Here is a 23,777-nt window from a genome sequence, read left to right as displayed (position 1 = left end):
GATCCACTGCTGTCGCTTGAAGCTCAGGGTACCCTCAGTGGTGCAGAGTGCCTTCCATCAGCTTCAGCTGGTGGCCTATATGAATAGGAAGAGGCTAACTGTTGTTAACTATGCTCTGGTAACCTCTTCTGCAACATGTTATACATGGAGCTGCCTCTGAATATAGTTCAAAAACTTCAGCGGGTGCAGAATTTGGCGGCCAGGTTGCTCACTATACAATGCCAATTCTGGCCTGACTGCACTGTCTGCCAATCAGTTTCCAGGACCAATTCCAAGTGCTGATTTTGACCTTAAATGGCTCGGGACCGCAATACACCAAGAACTGCATCTCCCCTTATGAGACCCAGACTCTGTGATCATCATCTTGAGGCCCTTCTTCATGTGCCTCTTCTGCAAAACCTGGAGGAAGGCAACATGAGAAGGGGCTTTTTTGCAGTGGCTCCCTGACTGTGGAATGCTCTCTGGGGAAGCTCACCTGGCACCTCCATCACTTATCTTTAGGTTACAGACAAAAACATTCCTTTTTCATGATGCCTTTGTGTGCATGGGATGCTTTAATATTAAGCCCCCCCCTTAAAAATGTTGATTCTAACATATATATGTGCTTGGATTTTGGTTGCTATGACAAAAAAAAAAAAAAAAAAGGGTGACTAATCATAGAATCATATACAGTAGTAGGAAAGCACACCAAGGGCTCATTTAGTCCAACCCCTTGCAAAGCAGAATTCACAGCTAAAGAATAATAGAATTGTGAGTCTAATCTTCAACAGGTCATCTATTCCAACCCTGGCCATGCAGATATGACAGCTAAATTTATTATTTATTCCTTGACCCAGTTTCTAAAGGAGAACAACAACAAAAGACACAGAAGACCACCAAATTCCATAGGAAAAAATATTTTATTAAACAATATATCAGGCTCCATCATGGCACCAGGGAATCAAAATCCCGTTATTACTGATTTTACCAGTGACAATGATGTTATGATAACTGGGTGAGAACAGTGTGTGTGTGTGTGTGTTTGTGTGCATTGAATGAATGTCTACGAAGTGACAAGAATGTCAAGGAAAAATTAAAAAGATGTAACTGTTCCATTAAGTTTGATGACACCCATAGGGCCCCCAGCATTCCCTGAGCCCCTGGCACAGAAATCTGACAATGCTGGAAGCCAGGATGGGATCAACCAGTGGCAGCTTAAGTTGCTGCATTCTATGCCCCCCACCCCACCCCCAGCATAAAAACCCAGGGGGGAAAACCCTTCTGTGAGGGAGGGGTATTAAACTAAAGCTTCAAGTTCCCCTACCGCCTGCCCGCCCGCCCCCAGTGAAAACATAGTGAGGGAAATCACAAAAAAGGGGAACTGTTTTTTAAACAGTTACAGATAGGTAGCCGTGTTGGTCTGCCATAGTCAAAACAAAACAAAATCCTTCCAGTAGCACCTTAAAGACCAACTAAGTTAGTTCTTGGTATGAGCTTTCGTGCATGCACACGAAAGCTCATACCAAGAACTAACTTAGTTGGTCTTTAAGGTGCTACTGGAAGGGGTTTTTTTTTTGTTTTTTAAACCTGCGTCCCACGGGGGTGGGGGGCTGGCTGGATGTTGCAAAATTAGGGTGGTAGAGTTGGCAGGGGTGGGCCACCCACCTGGACCACCCAGGCGACTGAAGGAGACTCACATCCAAGGGAAGGAAAAAACGGAAGGTAGCATTTATCACAGAACTGCAGGGTTGGATGGGTCCTAGAGGGCAATCTGGCCCAACCCCCTGCAATGTGGGAATCACAGCTGAAAGTGGCATGGGATGAGGTGGCTCACAAAGGATGTATGTGGATGGGTGCAAGGCATGGCACTCTCTCTTGAGAGGCTTTGTGTACTATCACAGTAGACACTCAACCCCCCTATGAGATGGGCTGGTTCACGTCTCTGAAAGGTCAAAGATGCTGGGCTTGGAAGTGTGTGTGATGCTGTGTGTAGATGGCTAAGCTTTTAGCACACGTTAACACACACTCCTCTCTCAGCCTCATTGGCACAGCAGTCCTACCTCCCAGGGCTGGCGTGAATGAAGGGGGTTCTGCAGTCCCAGGCGGGCATGGCTGGTGATATGCTTTGCTTAACATGTGGCCAGGGAATTAGGGAGGGGGGGGGGAGACTAGCTGGATGCAAAAACTGCTGATTCAGGGAGAAGAGGAGACACTGTACTTAAGAACAGACCTTGGCTATCAATTACCAGAATTCAAGAGCCTTACAGCTTCACAGTGCTCATTCGCACAGGAGCGGAATAAGGCTGTGGCCGTGACTTCTGCTCTCCCAAGTCTGATCTGGCAGGGAATGTGACCAGGACACAAAGCCGTAGGTTGTAATTAGAGAACTGTAGGAAGGGACTCCAAGGTTCATCTACTCCAGCCCCCTGACCACTAGAAATTGTACAGAGCCAATTTATTTCTGAAGGGCAAGCAGGGAACCTAACAATTTCAGGGGGAAATGACCAGCATCCTAAAGGAATTTCAGCTCCAGGGAAGGCTGTAAATATTTATGAAATGCCATTCCAGCCCCATGCAAACTGGCCACCCACTTCTGCGGGGGGGGGGGGGGAGAGGACTGTGACAGATGCAGGACTCCAAAATGAATCTGAAACAACCATTTTCAAGCAGAGGTTTTGTTTGCCAACCCAGAGATTGCCAAATGGTCAGTGCCCATCCTGTGTCTCCTCTCACCTCACACAGGATTGTAGAATTTGAAAGGACCCCAAGGGTCACCTAGTCCAATCCCCTGCAACACCATCTGATGGTGCCCCTTTTTTTGGACTGGGACTGTTTTTTCCACTGTGGATTCCCCGCCTGGCTTTTGGGAGGGTAGCACACAGGCAATGACACCCCATGTTTGATGGATGAACCCTGCTAAGCCGGACTGCAGCATGACAAAATGTTTTACACCCGTTCTTGTGTGTTATTTTTTTTTTAGGTTCTTATTTGTTTTGTTTTGTTTTTCTAAGAAAAAGCAACCAGAAAATAATCCAGAGTTTATACAAAACATCTTTACATTATATTTTTTTTCCAAAAAAAGACTAGATATTTACACAAAATAAAACCTCAAAAATACAGAAAGAAATGTTCTTCTGAAGGGGCGGGGTGGGAAGAACAACAAAGAAACTGTTTTAGGACCCATTAAGTCAGACACACACAAAAATATCTGATCCTACTCCTCTCCCCCATTCCCCTTTTTTTTGGCTGCCCACAACTGGATGAGTTTGTTCCCTTTTGGACGAGGACCAAAACTAACCTTGGTGTTGGAACCTCCTGCAATTGATTGCGCACAAACCAATGGCGACAAGTGATGTCAGGAAAGATCTTACTGATTATGGTGGCAAGGATCACGGACAGGAGGAGGGCAAAATTCCCTGCAAAGTCAGTTTTATGGAGGGGAACTGCCTCCCATGTTGTGGTGGACACGTACATGTGTTTGACGTATTTCCCTCTATATGCAAAGATGAAGAACATGCAATTTCCACGGTTTTCTTACAGGAAATCTAGTTTCTCAACGTAGCACATTCAAAGAGAGTGATTTCAGTTCCGTTCAGCCTGCCATTTCATACCTTCCTGTTTCTTGTTTGCCTCCCCCCACAGGATCTGCTATCTAAGAAATGTATCTATAAACCCCCCCTTAAAAAAAATAGCAAAAGAAAAACCCTGGCCCCCTTTTTAAAATGTCGTTTTGAGTCTGACACAAACTCTCCCTGACTTGGAAAACAGTGTGATGACATGGTAAAGCCAGCCTGGATTTGGTAGTCCTTGATTTCCAAAAGTCGCTGAACGGACCCTGGGACCCCGCCTGACCTGCCAGTTAAATCAAGAAAATGGACAGATGTATTTGTCCAAGGCAGTATGATTCGAGAAACCAATTTGTGCTGCAGGGAAGGTAAGAAGCAAAATGCAAACCACAAAACCTTAGGCTGAAACCAGCATCATCCCTTCCAATCTAGACCTGGGGTTGGCATTTCCTGCAGATCTATCTACCACCCATGGATGGCCCACGGCATTTTGCCGCTTGAGGCAAAACAGGAAACAGTTGTCCCTCGTGCCATCTCCTCCACTGCTGCTGGAGGCAGTTTGGAGAAGCCCCAGTGAGTGGAAGATGAAAAAGGATGGAGAGAAGCAGGGGTGGCAGCAGCAGAGACGATGGTGGAGGTGGGAGAGAAGCAGAGATGAGTGGGAGTGCTTCTCTGGGCCAAATCTGCTGTCCCTTCCCAGCCTGCCACCTGAGGCGAGTGCCTCACTATGCCTCATGAGTGTACCAGCCCTGCTACCACCCACATTCTAAGACAGAGGGTTCGCTCCGCCCAAACCAACACACACTGCTTTGAACAGCCTCGAAGGACCCTACATTTGTGGCACCAAGAAAGGGATCGTTTGTATTAGGAGGAATGGAGAGATTTTCAAAAAGAAAGGAAGGAAGGGGGGGGAAAGCTTCAATTCTTTTTTTAAATAAAAAATAATAATAGCAACAACAACAACAACAACAACAATAATAAAAGAGACTGTTGGTTATTTGTGGAGTCCTGAGAAACCTGCCTCCTTGGCTGATCTCCATGGAGCATGCCTGAAAAAGTGCAAGGTTTACCTAAAGCCCTTACGGGATTTCCCACCCACCAACAGCTTCCGGATCCTGCATAGAGATGGGGGGAGAGTCAGTGCATTGGGGGTGGGGGCAGTGGAGGTGGGGTGAAAGGCAGGAAGAAGCCAAACTGCATTGGACATGAAGAAGGTGCAGCTGAAGTAGCCCAACTGGGGAGACCTCAAGAGATGGGTGTGTTTGGGTGTGGGTGTGTGATATGTGCACCTGCTCAATTCTTCCCAAGTCCATCAAGCCTCAGATTATTGCCTTGAGCAGGAGTTTGTATCAAAAGGGAAGGCAGGGAGGGTTTAAGGGCATAGCATGCTGGCAGCTGTAACGGGGGTGGAGGGCGCCCTGCTGCGGTGTCTCCGGCTCCCTTAAAAGGCCCTCCGAGACCACCTGGCCTAGTCAGTTTGAAAGCAAAATCTACCTATGAAGTGGAGAAATAAGGCTTTGATGCAAGCAGGGAGGGCAGGAAGCTACAGCCTCAGGGAGGCATGGGTGCTGGGCCCATAGGTGTGATGGACGGACGATGTTTGTGTGTCTCTCTCTCCCAGAGTAGTGGGGGCAAACCAGGCTTGGGCCTGGGGGCGGGGGGGGGGTGTTCCTCCTCCCCTACACAAAGTAAGGCCTCTGGCATGACAAATTCAACTCAACAAATTGAGGGCAAATGGCTCTCATTTGGGGGGGGGGTGCCCCAAAACCTTTAGAACATCACAGCCCAGTTGTGGATCAGGCAGATTAGGTGTGTTAGTGATCAAGTGGAATGCAGGGCTCCCCACCCATGGAAAATGTGCTAACCCATCTGGAGACATGGGACATGGGGACAGGTTGGTGGGGAGGTGTCTGTCGCCAGGCGACAAAAGGAAAAGGTTGGAGCAGGGTCTTTGATTGGCGCTTCTGCCCTGATCTGAGCACCCAGCTGGGAATGCTGGTGTGATCAGAGGAGGAGCTGAGCCCCGCTTCTAGTGCACAGCAACAGGGGCCAGGATTCCCGGAGTGCCAGCCGACCATCAAGATTTGTTCCCTCTCTTCCGCACGTGAGGCAAGCCAAAGGACAGGCAAGATTCCCCACCCCAACCCCCAACTGTCCTAGGGGTTGTGGAAGCCACGGCTGTGGTTCCTTCCACTGGAGATGCGCCTCAAAGTCAAGAAGTCTGACTGCAATGGGCTTCAGCTAGAACAGCCATGTTAAGTTGGGCTCTGTCCTATTGCAATAGTATCTCATAAACTCAGGGCCCCTAACTGGATCTGATGAAGCTTGCTGTAATGCTCTTGGTTCTGTGTTTTATTTAAAAGCTGTTCCCTCACTTGGGTAATGAACTGGTGGTGGAGAAGAAAATTCTTACCACGCCCTGGGCAAATAAGAACCTCAGTGCTGTTGCTAAATGGGCTAGCGGGCGACATCAGTGATGGGCTCTCTCCCTTCCACACCATACGGAGTTTGTCTGAGGGATGACGTGGTCCAAAAGTCTGTCTTTTCCGACAGAATTTTTTTGGGGGGGAGGTGTTGCTGGGTTTAGATACAGACCTCTTGTGAGAATGGATAAGGTGACGGCTTTCTCTCTCTCTCTCTCCCAGCCCCCTCTTGGCCTCAGACAACTGGCTTTTGTCACTCAAAACCATTTGAGACTGAATCGCCCCTCCAGCCTCAAAGTTCGTCAACTCCTCTGAGCTCACTGCTTGCTGGACACACCACGCCAGCAATGTTGGGATGCCTGAGAGAAGCGCTTTTGCACACCTCAAGGCAGCTTCTGCAGAACAGAAAATGATTATCTGCACAGGCCTGCACATGCATCCCTTTGTTCTCACAAAATCCCTCAAAACTTAAAGCAGACTGCGTCATGTGGCATTTTAATTGGTGCCAAGAACCAGGAAGCAACGTGGTCTTCAGTGCCGGAGCCCCCTGCCTCTGAAAAAAAAGGTTGTTAACAGTCCCTATCTGTACAACTTCCGAGAGAGATTAAGGGCTCATCCACATTTTTGCTTGACACCGTATTTTGATCATATCATGGACCGATTCATTCCCTCAGGTCTAAGAGCTTTTCTCGCCGTTCTGCTGCTGTACCTTGTGAAATTCCGGTCTTACCCAGTGAATCAGATCTTATCAGATACGTGGAAAATCTGAAGAGGGATTTTGCTTACCTGAGCTTCAGATCAGCGGGTGAGATTGGATTTTCGCAAGGCACAGCTGTGGAACAGCAAGGAAAGCGCATAGACACAGAGGAATTAATCGGGACAAGATGCATTCCAAATAAGGGCCAAGCAAAAGTGTGGACGAGCTCTAAGAAGCAGGATGAGGACACTAGAAAGGGTAAAACAGAGGGCTTGATTCCTAATGCCTAGGGTCACTGGGTTAGAGAGCAGGTGCAGGCCTCACTGTACAGTGGTACCTTAGGTTACAGACACTTCAGGTTACAGACTCCTCTAACCCAGAAATAGTACCTCGGGTTAAGAACTTTGCTTCAGGATGAGAACAGAAATCGTGCTCCGGCTGCGCGGCAACAGCTGGAGGCCCCATTAGCTAAAGCGGTGCTTCAGGTTAAGAACAGTTTCAGGTTAAGAACGGACCTCCGGAACGAATTAAGTATGTAACCAGAGGTACCACTGTTTTGGTTCTTCGTCCATGGAAAACGGAAGTGCTGAACATTGTGATTCTGCTTTCCTTGCGGCAGCAAAACACGCCTTGTAAGCCAGTGGCTCAGTTCTCCCTGAATGGACCCTGCAGAGGAGGAAGGTGGCAGCCCATGTCTCGGACAAGATACAAGGCAGCATCCCAAACGACCCTCCCCAACACCCATTACACACATGATCAAAACTTTGACCCTATTGCCTAACAAGCCTGGAGGTGAGGGATCTTTTTCTGTTTTCTAAACTAAAAATAAAGAAGACAGACCCAAACTGGAGAGAGACGGGGAGAGAGAGAGAGCTGCCCCGAACGTCCAAGAGCAGAAGCTCAAAATGGCAAAGAGGGTCATTGGAGGAGAGGGGAGGATGCCGGTCTCCAGGGCCCTGGTGCAGCTCCCGTCTGGGGGAGTTATGTGTGTATCAAATAGTTAAAAGAAGCTTGGGAGGCTGGTGGCAGCGACTCTGAGTTCCAACATTCTGCGACTTCAAAAGGAAGTTACAAAAAAATTAATGTCGCAGGAGAAAGTCAGGACCAGACACCTCCCCTCGCTTCGCAGGTTCTCCATCTTTGCCACACCGGCAAACAGCTCCCTTTCCAAACTTATCCTGGAGACCAGGTTTAAGGACAGCTGACCTGGCGTGAACAAACACACACACATTTACACCCCGCCCTGAGAACACCTGAAATCATAAAAGCTTGGAGTAGTGGAATCGAAAACAAAAAGGGAAAGAGTAAGTGACGGCGACGGCAACAGCAACGTTCCCTGGACATGTCCGAAGAGCAAGGGAAAAGGCACAAAGCCCAAGCACGGACAGCAGTACGTGCTGGGGGGGAGGGTGGCGGCGAAGACCTCGGCACTCCCGAGGCAGGAGGGTCTGCTGGCGAGGTCCTTCTTCCTCCTCCTCCTCCTCAACTACAAAATCTCCGAACTACAAAACTAAATTACTGGAGAAGAGGGAGAAGGGCGTGAGGGAGAAGGGTGCTCTGCGCTTCACCGTGGCAGCGGGTGGACCGCCTCCCGCCCTCTGCCGTGCAGTGCAGTCGCAAGCACGTTTCGGGCAAGAGGGGTTCCTGGCAGAGGCTGCCCTGCCCTCCTGAGCCCCAGTTTCTAGAAAGCATTTCCAAGGCTGCTGCTCCCTCAAACCTTGTAGTAAATGTTTGCTGGGCTCTGCGGAGGCATCTCCTGGACGATGTAGACGGGGTGCCCGTAGTCCCCGCTCACTTTCTCGTAGTGAGGGCAGTAGTTGTTCTCTGTAGTCCGCAAGGGGATGATGATGTCGCTGGGCTCCGAGCCGCCGCTGCCGCCACACTTGGGGCTGGCCAGGGTGCTGAGCGACAAGGCCTGCGCCCGCTGCTGCGTATGCTTCCGGTGGCGCTTGCGCAGCTTGATCAGCAGGACCACGAGGAAGATGATGATGAGGATGAAGATCACGCAACCCGCCCCGATGGCGGCGAAGACAGCCACCTTGGAGCTGAAGAAGCCGTTTCCAGGGCTCTGGCCATCCTGGCCGTCCTGATTGACATGGTCTGCGGGTGCGAGGGGAGGAAAGAAACAGATGGGGGGAAATAAACTTTGGTGAATTGGCTCTGGGCTTGGAAAAGGTTTCTAGAACAGCAATCAACCTAAATCTACTAACCAAACAAAATTTACCTTAGCGATCTTTAAAAGAAGCTGGATTTATTTTGAACTGAATTCATGGTTTTTTTTATAAAGTAGCATGAAAAAATGCAAGCTCTGATACCCTTAACAAAGTTTTGTTAAACACAATGGGGGAGGATATGTGGCTTTTTGACATGGGAAGGGTTTGTGTGCCAACATCTCATTCCAGTATCTTTTTAAAGGGCTGAATTGATCCATCAGTTACATTAAGCAATGTAGAGTGCAATTTAAAAACTAATCCTCTACTACCTAATTGTTGGAGGGGATGTAATAAACTCAGTACAGGCATCCCCTCCCCACTAATCTGCATCCTATTATGTTTCAAAACCTCCAATTAATCATGGCATTGTAGAACTGCAGAGTCAGAAGGGACCCCACAGGTCATCTAGACAAACCCCCTGCAATGCAGGAATCACAGCTAAAGGATCACAGGATTGTGTGTTGGCAGTAGGCCACAGTCAAAGGGGCTGCAAATTTGCTGTTCTGGATTCGATTTGGGATCTTGCAATTTTGACGAGCTCACGTTTGTTTGTTTTTCTTTTAAAGGAAAGGAAGTTACTAGTTGTCATGATTGTGTGCGTGTCATTATATTACAGTTTGTCACCAAAACTATTATGTATTACCCATCCTTGTTTCCCAAGAAGAAAAGGAAAACTAATGAAAGAAAAATAAAATAAAATGGCACGGGGGTGGGGAAGGATCATATAAAATTCTATAGTGCTGTGAATGAAGTAAAAGGAAACTTAATCGTCATTTACATTGTCATTTTTTTAATGCTCGTGAAAACTAGTATCTTCTTTTCCTTTAAGAAAGACCCCCTGCCTGACCACTTTCCTCTTCGTTTCCTACCATCTAGCACCAAGCCCCTCTTGCTTTGGATCTCACACCACGGCACACCCTCTTGACCAAGCTACTGGTTTCCTGGTTGCCGCTTTGCACAAATATTAAGGCAAGGAAGGCAGTAAGAACGCTCTAAATAGGAAGGAACTGATCCAGAAAGCATGTAGAATTGAAATGAAACTGAGGAAGGTAGAGATCCAGGGACTGATGGAAGATCCTGACTGCAACAGGGACCAAGAGGTGAACTTCCTGGCACACGTCACTTTCCTGGGTGCCTTGGCAATGATTTATAATGAAGCTTTGTGTTCGTAAAAGTGGGTCCCAGTGGTGTCATGGTTTCACGTCCAATAAAATTTAAGTTTTGTAAAGTTATTTTTAAAAGATGAAGAAGACCCCTTCCTGAAACCATGGAGAGTCACTGCTGCCAATCCATGTAGACAAGATGGAGCTGGATGGATCAAGACTGTGACTCTATACCAAGGCAGTTTCCTATGTTCCTATTTAAATCGGGCCTCTATTCATGAGGACTGGAGCCTTATTTTTAAAAGAAGGGTCATGGTGAAAGCAGCTATCTCTATTCCTATGGGGAAGTAGCTCAGTGGAGACAGAGCACTTGCTTTGCCTGCAGAAGGTCCCAGGTTCAATCCCCAATTGGCATCTCCAAATAGGGCTGGGAGAGAGAGAGACCAATTCCTGAAACCCTGGACAGGAGTTGCTGCCAGTCAGTGTAGACAAAGCAGAGTGAGATGGACCAAGGGTCTGACACTGCAGAAAGTAGCATCCTATGCTCTTTTACAACAGGAAATACAGTTATTTTGTGAACAGACAACGTACATACAAATGACTCTGTGGACTAACACTGAAATGCTGCTTTGGAAACTAGAGGCAGGCAGACCCAAACTGACCACGCTGAAGTGGGCAAAACCTGTATTTTCATACTTGCAAGGGGCTGGGTGTTTCCAGGAATGAGCACTTTTGTTTCACGGAAACACTGCACCATGGGGTGCATAGTCTGAAATATCTCCCTGCATCATGGGATTTATAGTCTCAAACATTTCCCTGCATTGTGGGGTTCATGGTCTGATTCCTACGCTCCTGCTCTGTACCTGGCTTCCCAGGGTCCTCCACAGGTGGGAGCCGGTTGCGTGGGCTCTGTGTGGCAATTTTGACTGTATTGTCAGAGTCCTTGCTGGGCCGGCTGGTCGTCAGCTGCTCGGGCATCACAGCATTCGGATCTAGGTACAAAGACAGAAAAAATCGGGATGATAAAACTGGGCCCAGAAAGAGAACATAATCTCTCTTGCTGTGCACCTGACCCTTTGGGAGGTGAGTACCAGGTCGGATTATTTTATCAGCAGAGGAGCATGCAAGGTTAGAGCATGCAAGGTTAGGTTGCTGCTGGATGTCATAGATCAGGGAAGTCAAGCAGGCAATATAGATCAGGGAAGTCAAGCAGGTGACATGCACTTAAGAGGTGGAAGGAATCCATACAACACTAAAGGACAGGAGTCTGACTTTGAGTTTGACCTGCCACTCTAAAATCACATGATTCTATGGCCTCTGTGCTTCTAGTTCTCATGATTGCATACTCAATAGCTTAGAGGGCTGTGCAATGTCTATGAAGGTCTCAAAAGTCCCACAAAGCAACGGGGACTGATTCATTTGGTCTGAATTCTGGGGTCTTAGTGTGCGTGCCATGCCTCATACACCGATGGCTATATTCCCTTCCCTACTTGATATATCAAAGTCTCACTGAACTACCAACTTTCATTTCAACCTGTTGAAAAATAAAAATAAAGTTTCAACGATTGATCCTTGGAAGTCAGTGTGTACCCATGAAGCTGAATCATAGAGTTGGAAGGGACCCCAAGGGCCATCCAGCCCAACTCCCTGCAATGCAGGAATTGCAGCTAAAAAATTCCTAACAGGTGGTCATCCAACCTCTGCTTAAATACCAACAATGAAGGAGAGTTTACAATTCTGGCAATGAAATTAGGTTTTGATGCAAGCCCAAATATCCTGAGCCACAGTGCTCTCAAGCCCATGGACTTCCCAGTTGGTGGGACCCTCTCTTCTGAAGGAGGCAGGGTTTTCAGACAAGGGGGTGGGGAACAGAGGTGGTGGAGGGAGCACTGGGAAAAGTCTGGTGTCTAGCGGCAGATCTGATTGCATGCGGTTTCCACTTGGCAGGTCATCTGGTTCCTCTGCCCTCTTTTCTTTTTTGAGGAGCAAGACAATTTCTCTGCTATTTCAGAAACTGCTGCGGTCTCGCCTCCCTGCCTCCTCAGTGTCCCCTGAGCCTGAGCAAAGGGAGTGTCAGAGAAACAGGAATCTGTTTTTTTGGCTCCTGCAACTGCGGCTGATATTCTAAACAATGAAAGAACACAAGAAGAGCCTGCTGGATCAGGCCAGGGGTGGGGGTGGGGGGCATCTAATGCAGAATCCACTTCTCACAGCAGCCAGGCCCATTATGGGAACCCTGAAAGCAAGATATGAGCACCCTTCCCTCCTGTGGTTTCCATAGCAGCATAGTAATGTAAGAAGAGCCCATCTAGTCTGGCATCTTGTTCTCACACTGGCTGCCCAAAAGCCTAGTATGTGAAACCCACAAGAGGGATCCGAGTACAAGAGCATTCCCACTCCTGCGGATTCCAGGAACTTATATTCAGAAGCATTGCTGCCTCCAACAGCGGAGGCGGGGGAAAGCCATCGTGGCAAGCAGCCATTGCTAGCCCTTCCCCCCATGGATTAAAGCCATCCAAGGAGGTGGGCATCAGCGCCTCCTGTGGGATGGAGTTCCCTGGTTTAACTATGTGCTGTGTGGAAAAGTACATGCAGGTCCCCCTATCCGCCCGCTTGTTAGCCGCAAACATAAACGCCCAAATATCGCTCTATACACACAGCAGATTCAGATATTTGAACAGCCAGACCTTTGCCCACTTCCTAACTTCCTTGCTTCTTAGTAGGCAGAAGCCATTTTCAGGCAGAACCCACAAGGAGGGAGGGAGGGAGGGAGGGAGGGAGGGAGGGAGGACGCAAGATCGGGTGAATCAGGGAGCAGGAGAGCGAAGGCAAATCGCTTCTTTCCCCTTTCTCTCTCTTTTGCTGGTTGGCTGCAGCCATTTTAGAAGTCTTCATTCAAATACTCTGAGCCTCCTCTTAAGCCAGTAAATAAATGCAGCCGGTGAAGAAGAAGAAGAAGAAAGCACAGGGTTGGGGGAAGTGGGGGGCAGTGGCTGCCTCGTCCTCCTCACCTGCCTGCTCAGAGTGGAAGACTGAATCTGTTCCAGATTCCAAAGTCCGGAGGGAGGAAAGCCTTCAGCTGCTGGTGGGGGCCCTGTTGCTTTGCCTTTTACACATAACTGCCCTTCAATTGCTGCTAGTTTACTGTGTGGCTTTAGCTGTAATCTCCCTCACTCTTGTGAGGTATTCCTCAGATTCCCCAGAGGGCAGGTATGTGCAATACAAACAGAACAATTAACAAAATGAGGTCTTCCTTACGACACCTTGGACACACGCATTAAGGCAGAAGCTCCCACCAACTCCTCAGTATTATTATCAATATTGTTATTTGCATTCCTAATTGGCTGCTTACAATTGAGCAGGGTGGGTGCATTTAGAAGCATACACTATTTTTGGAAGGAAGGAAGGAAGGAAGGAAGGAAGGAAGGAAGGAAGGAAGGAAGGAGACCTTCTTCCCAGCAACTTCCTCGATCGAAGTTGTGCCTTCAGAAGGAGAGGAGAAACCAGCAGAGCTACCACCCCAGAAGCGCCAGCAGTGCAGATTCCCTTCCTCGGAGCTGGCTGTGGAGGCACCCTGCAAGGATGCTGCAGGATAGAGCGGCCTGCAGACTGCCCTCTTCCCTTGTCCACAAGAAAAGGCCTTGCATGCATGTTAAACCACCCTGTTTTATAGAATCACAGAGTTGGAAGGGATCCCCAAGGGTTATCTAGTCCAACCCCCTGCAATGCAAGGATCAGGTGCCCACAGCCAGCCCCGAGGACCGATTCTTGACCAAGTTCCCGGACCGCAGGAGAAATCGCATGCAAAGCCTTGGCAACTCACCCTGGCCCACTTTCATTATGATCTTCATGGAGCGTGTCTGGCAGACCCCGCCTTCCCGGTTCTCCAAACCCTCCAGAGACCCATTGGATGTAGCTGCAAAGCAAGAGGAGATTAAGTAAGGGTTAAGGTGATGCTACACACCCCACCCACCCATATTATTACTAAGTCAAATTTGTTCGCTTGTTTACTTCAGAATTTATACACAGCTTGCTTGCTTTAAAAAACTCTCAAAGGGGTTTACAAACCCATAATAACACCACCAGGGAAAAGAACCTTAAAAGTGACTCATGTAATTATTTCAAAACATAAACTCAACAGTAAACTGAAAACAGAATTAAAAACATCCCTCTACATTCTACAAAATTAAGTCGCCTTGCCTAAACAAAAAATGTTCCAAAGTGTATAGGTTCTACCATACTAAAACAACAAATTCTCACAGGCGCTGAATGGGCATTATGTGACAGCTGTAACGGTGCCAGTTCCGCCGATTGAAGTGGTCAAGTAAGTGGGATATGGTGATCTCACAGGTAAACTGGTCCTCAGTTCTTAAGGACTTTATATATTAATAGTAACGCCTTGAACTCAGCCCACATAGGGTACATAACTGGAAATGATCAGCCATGCGTTAGAGAAATTGCACATCACTGACTCATTCATCCACAAATGGTGGTGTTAAAAGTGGCAATGCCCCAAAGTCTTTTTGTTTTAGGAAAAAGCTTTTTTTGTGAAACATGCCTTATCACAAAACAAAATATCCCTTTGGATGCCAAAATAGCACCTCTATTGTACTCCTCAGAAACGTCTCAACAATTTCCCCATAAGGATCTCATTGCTCATCTGATCGACTGCTGCACAGCTTACTATTTCATGGTATTGAACAACAGAATTGTATAGTTGGAAGGGACCCCAAGGGTCATCGACTCCAACCCCCTGCAATGCAGGAACCAAATGAAAATGCAGACCTGTTTACAATCAATCAATACACCTGCAACGCAGGAAAACATGGTTATGGGCCTCTGAGAACAGAACTGGTGGAATGATACCTTATCTTAACAACTGAAATGTAATTAAATAGGCATTTGGTGCTTCTGCGGCAGGTGGGGTGGTTGAAAACGGATTGTTGCTTCTTCCATAAATATGGGAAAATAACAATAATTTAAAAATTGGGGGGGGGGGAGATGGTGCAAAAGAAGGAGAGATCTCAGGTATTGATCTCTTGCAGGTGGCACCAATGGAGGTACTGCATGGGGCACAGAGACGCTCACAGGTGTGGTGTGCAAAGGGAGAGGAGGTATGACTGGCAGCAGTGGCACTAGCGCTCCAGGGAATGGTGGATTTCAAATGGTACACCCAAGCGTCATCTAGTCCAACACCCTGTAATGAAGGAACCACAGCTAAAAATCCCTGACAGGTGGCCACCCAACATCTGCTTAGAAACCTCCAATTTCATAAAAATTGTTTTCTAAAAAAAAGAAAAACCCACAGGTAAAACACAGAAAATGAAAAACATGTAAAATATAACAGTTCAAAAGTAACTAAACCACAACAGAATTGAAAAGATCAATTTATTGAAATAACGTTAGTAAAAACGGCAAAGCACTATTAAAATGCCCTTTCCTTAAAAAGCACTCAGTTCCCACAAACCCAGAAGAAGGGCTTTGCCTGCTAGTGGAAGGATAGCCAGGAGGGAGCCAGCCTGGCTTCTCTAAGGAGGGAGGTCTTAAGTTGCGAGAGAGCAGCCACTAAGAAGGCCCTGTCCCACATCCTTACCAATCATGCCTGTGAGAGGGGTAGGTCTGAGAGAAAAGCCGCCTCCAAAAATCTCAAGGCCCAGGCAGATTCATGAGATACCCTGCTTTCCAGATATAGGTCATAACTATCCCTTTGAACTGTGGCCGGGAGCAGACTGGTAGCCATTGGAACGGTTGCAGCAAAGGAGCTCCTATAATCAGCCCCAGTCAGTTTCTAAGCACTTTTCAAAGGCAGTCCCACATAGAATGTGTCACAGTAGTCCTGACGGAATGCAATTAAAGCTTGGGCCAATTCAGATATCTCCAGTTAACTAGGGCACTGAAGCAGATGGAGTGTCAGGCACTTGGGGTGGGGTGGAAATCTAGGTTCAAATCAGAATCTTGTTGGGATACCTTAAGGTGTAGGAAAGTGATTTAAAAACAAAACAAAACAAAACAAAAACCCTGCAAATACATTACAGGCGGCAGCCATTTTTGCACGTGTGACATCCACTGACGCATACATCGCTTTCAGTCCTGGAAGGGGGCGGAACTGGGTTACGCGAGACCACTGATGCACGCAACGACCTGGAACGCAACCCCCGCAAAACACACAAACACATCCCCAACTCATGCTTGCATTCACAATCAACAGCATACACACATCCATCTCAATTTGCACATGCAGGTCAATATATATGCCATCCGAAAATGAATCCCAATGGTGTTTAAGTTCGTTCAAATGCAGCAAAAATACAAAAGAGAGGTTTTCTTTAAAAAAAGCGGGTGGGTGGGGAAGCAACCAACCTCTTGGTCAGCTTCCAGTATTATTGTCCATACACTCCAGGCTCCAGCAAATGCATCCCAGACACAGAACTAAGGGTGGGACTGTGCAGAGAGGAGAAGGAGCAGGAGGAGGAAAGGGCCAGTAGAGGCATACAATCGGAATGGAACCTCCAAGGGCAATCTGGTCCAACCCCTGAATCGCTGGAATCATGGCTAAGGATTCCTGGCAGACGTGCATCCAATCTCTCTTTTGAAAATAGAATTGAGTCCTGCTCATGGGCTTCTCAGTGGGGCCTCTAGGTGGCCAATGTGAGAACAGGATGCTGGACTAGGTGGGCCTCCTTTGGCCTGATCCAGCAATGCTCCTCTCCATGGTCTTTTGGTGCTGATTTCCCACTAATGCAGGGGGTTGGACTAGATGACTCTTACCTTCCAATCCCACCATTCTATAACTCTAAGAAGAGCTCCACTATATTTTAGCAGAAACTGACCTGTAGCTTTCTGTGGAACAACCTCGACCATTGTATTATGGTGCCCAAAGTTTAACTTGCACACAGTCACTGCTAACTCTGACATCCTTTGTGAATGTAAACCCACCAGTTTTCCAAAGTGGCTGTAATTGCAGAACAGAGGGCAGCTCAACTCTCTGTCACCCCTCTCCCCTCCACAATCACCAGTCCAGACCGGAGCAACCCAGATGGAATCTCTCGTTCTTGATAGGCTGGATGGAGCCACCATCCACAGACCGCAGACCTCCTGGTTCGGGGAGGCAGAACTAAAACCACAATGCCAGTGCGGTCAACAAAGGCTCCTTCTCTGATTACAAGCTCATCTGCTCAATGCCCGGGGAGGGAGAGGCAGAGAAACAGGGTCACAGAGAGCTGGAGAAATGGAGTGGTTCCACCGATATGGACTCCTTCCAAAAGATTTCCCAGACAGAAGGCAGATCTCGCCCAAATATCTGAATGGTAAGCAGGACTCCCTAGCTGGGAGCAACAGAGAGAGATCAGTTGCTGTTTTGCTCAAAGCAACGAAGTACATAAGATCTTGCTGAATCAGGCCACTAACCCACCTAGTCCAGCATGCTGCTCTCATAATGGCAAAACACACCAAGAACCTAGGAATCAAGATAGGCTGCCTCTGGACCTGGAGGTTCCATAAGAGCATCAGAAGGGTTCAGCTGCTGGATCAAGCCAGTGACCCATCTGCTCCACCCTCCTGTTCCCACAGAGGCCAACCAAATACCTTATTGGGAAATCCAAAAGCAGGATTTAAGCACAAGAGCACTCTCCCCACCCCCAAAACCTAGGTCTCCAGCAATTGGTATCCAGAAGCATTGCTGCCTCCCACGATGGAGGGAGAACATAGCCATCATGGCTATAGCCACCAGTAGCCCTCTCCCCCATAAATGTGTCCATTCCTCTTTTATAGCCATCACTGCCTCCTGTGGAAGCAACTTCCAAAGGTTAACTATGTGCTGTGCCAAGAAGGACTTCCCTTTTATCTGTCCTAAACCTTCCAACATTCAGCTTCATGGGATGTCCACGAAGTTCTAGTGTTATGAGGGGACCAAGGGAAAAAAATTATCCATGCCATCCATAAGCTTATAAACTTCTATAATGTTGCCTCTTATTTGCTTTTCTCCAAAATGATCATTTGGGTTGCCCTTTTCTAAACCCTTTCCAACTCCACTATTTCCTTTTTGATGTGAGGTGAAAAGAAATGTGCACAGAATTCCAGATTCACCCCCAGAGCTCCCCTCCCCACCCTGCCCTACCCAATAAAAACGGGATCCGTCCCGGAGCCCCATTTGCAACCTGAGCAGAACACAACCTGCGTCTGCGCGTGCACGGGTCGCGACTCACCGCTTCTGTGCATGCGTGTGATGTCATTTTGAGCGTCTGCGCATGCACGAGCAGCGAAACCTGGAAGTAACCCTTTCCGGTACTTCCGGGTTGCCGTAGGACGCAACCTGAAAAGATTTAACCTGAAACAAACGTAGCAAGAGGTATGACTGTATTCAGAATAGTGGTCTGCATGCCCCACCCACTAAGGAAGGTAACAACACAATAAAACTCAGGACAGTAGCAGTTGTTTGCACATGTATCCCAAAAATGAATGTGTGAAAAAATAAATATATACACTCGTCTAATCTTGCAGCAAAAAAAAAGGATAGACAGCAAAGAACGTTGCATTGAAATTATATTTATGCATTTATTTTTTATTTATAATTGTATCTATATTTGTATTTTTATATAACTTCTATTTAGCTGTGATTCTTGCATTGGAGGGGGTTGGACTAGATGGCCCTTGGGGGTCCCCTTCCAACTCTACAATTCTACGCTTCTATGACCTCAGAAGGTGGTGGACTCTCCTTCCTTGGATGTTTTTAAGCAGGTTAGATGGCCATCCATCGGGGATTCTTTGGCTGCAATTCCAACACCGCACATGGTTCGACTACGTGACCTGGGAGGGTCCCTTCCAACAATTCTATAATTCTAAATCTAACAGCAACAACACAAGCAATTGTTTTATAAGGTCATTTGGGTGGAAAACAGTAGCTGGGGGAGATGGGACAGTGGATTTCTACCATAATTGGCTCACTGCTAGAGCTTCACAGTTTAGCTTTTTTGCTGGACGCTTTTCCTGGTGGCAGAAAAAGGCAGCTTTTCTTGCTAGACACTACTGTTAGAGAACGCACTTTTAAGTTAGAGGTTGAGATAAAGGACGAAGGCTCCCGAAGGCAGGTAGGGCATTCTTCTTTTTCTTCTTTTTAAGGCTACAGCGCAAGGCATGAAATGAATTCTAGCCAAATCACATGGGTCACTTCTCTTCACTTTCCCTGCTTGGAAGCACCGGGGTGATAATTCTTCTAGACACGGAAAGCGCACAGGGCAGAGGCAGAAGCAGGAGGGAGTGCGCTGGGCCACACAAAGCATGGACATCAGCATTGTTGATGCCTGAACTCGCAGAGCTGGAAAAGGTTCGGAAAAGGGCAGCCGAGATGATAGAGAGGACGGAACAATGCCCATGTGGGGGGAAGGTTGCAGCATGTGAAGAAAGACTACAGCGTATGGGGCTTTTCAGTTTAGAGAAAAGGTGCTGGAGAGGCGACATGACAGAAGCTTATACAATGATGACCAGCCTGGAGAAAGTGGAGGGAGAGAAGCCCGCCCACCCGCCCACCCTCATGCAGCCGCTTCCTAAAACTGCAACTCATGGACATCCAATGAAGCTGAATGTCGGAAGATTCAGGACAGAGAAAAGAAATCACTTATTCGTGCATAAACTATGGAAGTTGCTCCCGTAAGAGGCAGTGGTGGCCACCAAGCCGGATGTCTTGAATAGAGGATTAGACAAATTCATGGAGGAGGGGAGGGCTATCAATGGCTCCTAGCCACAGTTGCTAGGCTCTGCCTACATGGTCAGAGGCAACATAAGGCTTTCTGGGAAATGATCTACAATGAATTGAAAAAGGTACTTAAGTACACTTTCCCTAAGAAACCAGAGGCCTTTCTGCTGGGCATAGTTGGCCAATTGGTGTCAAAGAAGGATAGAACTTTCTTTATGTATGCTATAACAGCAGCAAGAATACTCATCGCAAAGTACTGGAAGACGCAAGATCTACCCACCGTGGAAGAATGGCAGATGAAGGTGATAGACTATATGGGACTGGCAGAGATGACGAGCAGAATCCGGGACCAGAGAAGAGATACGGCGGAAGAGGACTGGGAAAAATTTAAAGAATATCTAAAGAAACACTATAAAATTAATGAATGTTAGAAAGACGCTGGATCATAAATTAAGGGGTTAATTGCGGCAAGGGATAATTTAAAGAAATTAAATAATACTAAAATTAAGTTAAAAGTAAGGGAAGAATTTGCTGATAACTTAATCTGAAATTGGAATACAGAAAGGGGAGGTATGAGGAAGTCGGGAAAGTAAGTTATAAGAAAGAAAAAATCGAATTTATACGTGTTTTATGTTTGTATTTTTCTACTATAATGTCTTTTTTCTTTTTCTCTTTTTTCTGTTGATTATTGTGTTGTGTGGAAATGTTATAAATTGGTGAAAACTTGAATAAAAATTTATTTTTTAAAAAAATACATGGTTAGAGGCAACAATGCTTCTGAACACGGGTTGCTGGAAACTGCAGGAAGGGAGAGGGTGCTCTTGGGCTCAGATCCTGCTTGTGGGTTTTCCATTGGGGCATCTGGCTGGCCCCTGTGAGAAGAGAGTTCTGGACAAGATAGGCCATTGGACTGATCCAGCAGATGCTCCTTATGTTCTCCTAAAGAAACCTGCTAAGTAAGCATCATGCTATCATCCACAGAAGCACTTTTGCCTCCCGAGAACTACATTAACGAGTAAGAACATACTACCTGTTTTATTTTATTGCATATGTATGTAGCCCTCCAGGGACGCGGGTGGGTTAAACCACAGACCCTAGGACTTGCCGATCAGAAGGTTGGCAGTTCGAATCTCCGCGACGGTGTGAGCTACTGTTGCTCGGTCCCTGCTCCTGCCAACCTAGCAGTTCGAAAGCACGAAGTGCAAGTAGATAAATAGGTACCGCTCTGGCAGGAAGGTAAACAGTGTTTCCGTGCGCTGCTCTGGTTCGCCAGAAGCGGCTTAGTCATCCTGGCCACATGACCCAGAAGCTGTACGCCGGCTCCCTTGGCCAATAAAGCGAGATGAGCACCACAACCCCAGAGTCGGCCACGTCTAGACCTAATGGTCAGGGGTCCATTTGCCTTTTATGTAGCCCTCCTTTTTTCCTCCAAGGACCTCAAGGTGGTGCACATGTTTCTCTTCCTCCTTTCATCCACACAACAATCCTGAGAGGTAGCTTAGGCCAAGAGGCAGAGACTTGCCCCCAAGGTCGCACTACTCAGTGAGCTTCGTGGCCGAGTGAGGATTGGAACCCTGGTCTCTCCCAGGTTCAAGCCAGACACTCTAAGCACTACACCACTTGGATACCACATAAGCACATCAGAAGAGCCTGAATGGCCCATCTAGTCCAACACCCTGTTCTCACAGTGGCCAACCAGATGCCCCAATGGGAAACCCACAAGCAGGATCCGAGCATAAGAGCCCAACTCCTTTTCTATGGTTTCCATAAAAATGCAAGAGGTTGGATGGCCATCTGTCTGGATTATTAACTGTGATTCCTTCATTGCATGAGGTTGGGCTAAGTGACACTTGGGTCCCTTCCAACTCTACAGTGGTGCCATTCCATGAGTGCATCAGTGCAGACTTGCACAGTCCCTCCTCCCCACACACTCAGCGAAACTAAAACTTTGGGGTGGGGTTTGCGTGTGTTATTTCCATCTTTCAAAGCAAAATGTGATCTGGGCAGGTTGGAAGATTTGGAACGTAGAACGCTTGGCGAAAGATAAAATGTAAGGGGGCTCTTAAACAGTAAGCTTTGGACAAAATTAAGCATTCTGAGCTGCCTCCCAGGTTCCCTTTAGCAGGTCTCTGTTATGATTTGGGCTCCAGCGCACCATTAACGTGCCGTGGCTGCAGCAAAATCCAAGCTGCTGGCCTTTTTATGGGGCTAAATGACTCTTGCAGCTGTGCAAGCTGTCTGGGTACTTTTAAAGGCGCAGGTAGAGCAGAGGCAAAACTCCACACATCTTTCCCTTTCCTTTGCATTCAGATCAAACCCAACAAAATCATTAAGTAAATCATATGAAATTCTTTCTGAGTTTAGGTCCTACAAGAAATCTGTACCAAAACAGCTGGGGAGAAAGGTATTTCAGACAGGAAATTCCTTTGGGCTTCTGGACCCAAGAAAATAAGAAGAGATTGCTGGATCAAGCCAATGGCCCATCCAACCTGTTCTCACAATGGCCAAAGGGCCCAAGGAATCTAAGTAGACTGCCACTGGACCTGGAAGATCCATAAAAAGAAAGGAAGAGCCTGCTGGATCAGGCCAATGGTCCATCAAGTCCAGCATCCTCTTCTCACAGTGGCCAACTAGATGCCCCAGCGGGAACTCCACAAGCAGGATGCAAACACTAGAAAGCATGGCATCTAATGAAGCCGAATATTGGAAGATTCAGGACAGATAAAAGGAAGTCCTTCTGAGTTAATGTATGGAACTCACTTCCACAGGAGGCAGTGATGGCTACCAACCAAGAGGATTGGGCAAATTCATGGAGGAGAATCACACTATCAGTGGCTACTAGCCAGGATGGCTATGCTCTACCTCCAAAGCCAGAGAGAAAATAAATAAATAAAAATAATAATAATAATAATAATAATAATAATAATAATAATAATAATAATTTATTATTTATACCCCGCCCATCTGGCTGAGTTTCCCCAGCCACTCTGGGCGGCTCCCAATCAGTGTTAAAAACAGTACAGCATTACATATTAAAAACTTCCCTGAACAGGGCTGCCTTAAGATGTCTTCTGAACGTCAGGTAGTTATTTATCACTTTGACATCTGATGGGAGGGCATTCCACAGGGCAGGCGCCACTACCGAGAAGGCCCTCTGTCTGGTTCCCTGTAGCCTCACTTCTCGCAATGAGGGAACCGCCAGAAGGCCCTCGGCGCTGGATCTCAGTGTCCGGGCTGAACGATGGGGGTGGAGACGCTCCTTCAGGTATACAGGACCGAGGCCGTTTAGGGCTTTAAAGGTCAGCACCAACACTTTGAATGTTTCTGAATACCAGTTGCTGTAAACCACAGAAGGGGAGAGGGCTCTTGTGCTCAAATCCTGCTTGTGGGTTTCCTCTTGATGCATCTGGCTGGCCACTGTGAGGACAGGGTGCTGGACCAGATAAGCCATTAGCCTGATCCAGAGGGCTCTTCCTTTAAGCAGTGTCTTCTGCTTTGCCCATTTTAAAGCGTGTTCAACAATTCATTTCCTGGGCTAGATTCAGACATTTGATAGTTTAAATGCCATGCTGACCGTTTTCATAGAACATCAGCCTGCAAGCTATTTAATTAAATATAAATACACTACATTTCCTCACCAGTTGGACTTCAAACACCCTGATGGGCACTGACATTTGCATCTGCCTTCAGGAGCCTTCATCCTTTATCTCATCCAACTGAATATTTAAGGGGTGCGTGCAAGCAAATACTTTTTCTTGGTGATTTAGCAAATTTTTCATTTCCATGTTCTGCATCAGTTCCAATTGCGTTTCTACATTCTGCAGGGCACCCTGGGAATTTTACCAAAAGGCATGGGATGAATCCCTTAAAACACACACTCACAGAACAGTAGAGTTGGAAGGGACTCCAAGGGTCATCTAGACAATGCAGGAATCACAATTAATTGCAAATGTGTAAAATAATTTTCAACATTAGAATTGCAACATTGCAGTCCATTTTGAAAGGACCGTGGCCTCTCAGCTTAGGAACCAGAGATGCTCAAAATGCATTTCGGCAGAAATAATCAGATGAACAACTATATGATGGGGGACACCTCCCTTGACAG

At 47.2% G+C, this 23,777-nt stretch overlaps 2 protein-coding genes and 1 pseudogene across 3 annotated transcripts in view; 1 reads left to right on the top strand and 2 right to left on the bottom strand.

The window, feature by feature from the left end:
• Positions 1-23,777, bottom strand: part of LOC310836721 (uncharacterized protein) — a gene marked incomplete at its 5' end in the record, with an annotated part of 135,592 nt that overhangs the window by 25,228 nt on the left and 86,587 nt on the right. The gene's annotated exons all lie outside the window — the stretch shown is intronic.
• Positions 3,018-23,777, bottom strand: part of EFNB1 (ephrin B1) — a 72,309-nt gene continuing 51,549 nt past the window's right edge. Inside the window, exons 3-5 of the mRNA XM_083722449.1 lie at positions 13,805-13,897; positions 10,845-10,973; positions 3,018-8,765 (exon numbers count right to left, since the gene is read on the bottom strand). Of these exons, the coding sequence (XP_083578575.1) occupies positions 8,377-8,765; positions 10,845-10,973; positions 13,805-13,897 (611 nt within the window). The 3' untranslated portion in view covers positions 3,018-8,376. The remainder of the gene's footprint in view (positions 8,766-10,844; positions 10,974-13,804; positions 13,898-23,777) is intronic.
• Positions 9,685-10,835, top strand: LOC310836796 (protein S100-A6 pseudogene; annotated as a pseudogene). Its single transcript, XR_014568609.1, has 2 exons — positions 9,685-10,328; positions 10,540-10,835. The product of XR_014568609.1 is annotated as a protein S100-A6 pseudogene (transcript).

This window comes from Podarcis gaigeae (assembly GCF_964106915.1).
Source record: "Podarcis gaigeae genome assembly, chromosome: Z".
Lineage (NCBI taxonomy): Eukaryota > Metazoa > Chordata > Lepidosauria > Squamata > Lacertidae > Podarcis > Podarcis gaigeae.
This window is presented reverse-complemented; position numbering and strand designations above follow the sequence as displayed.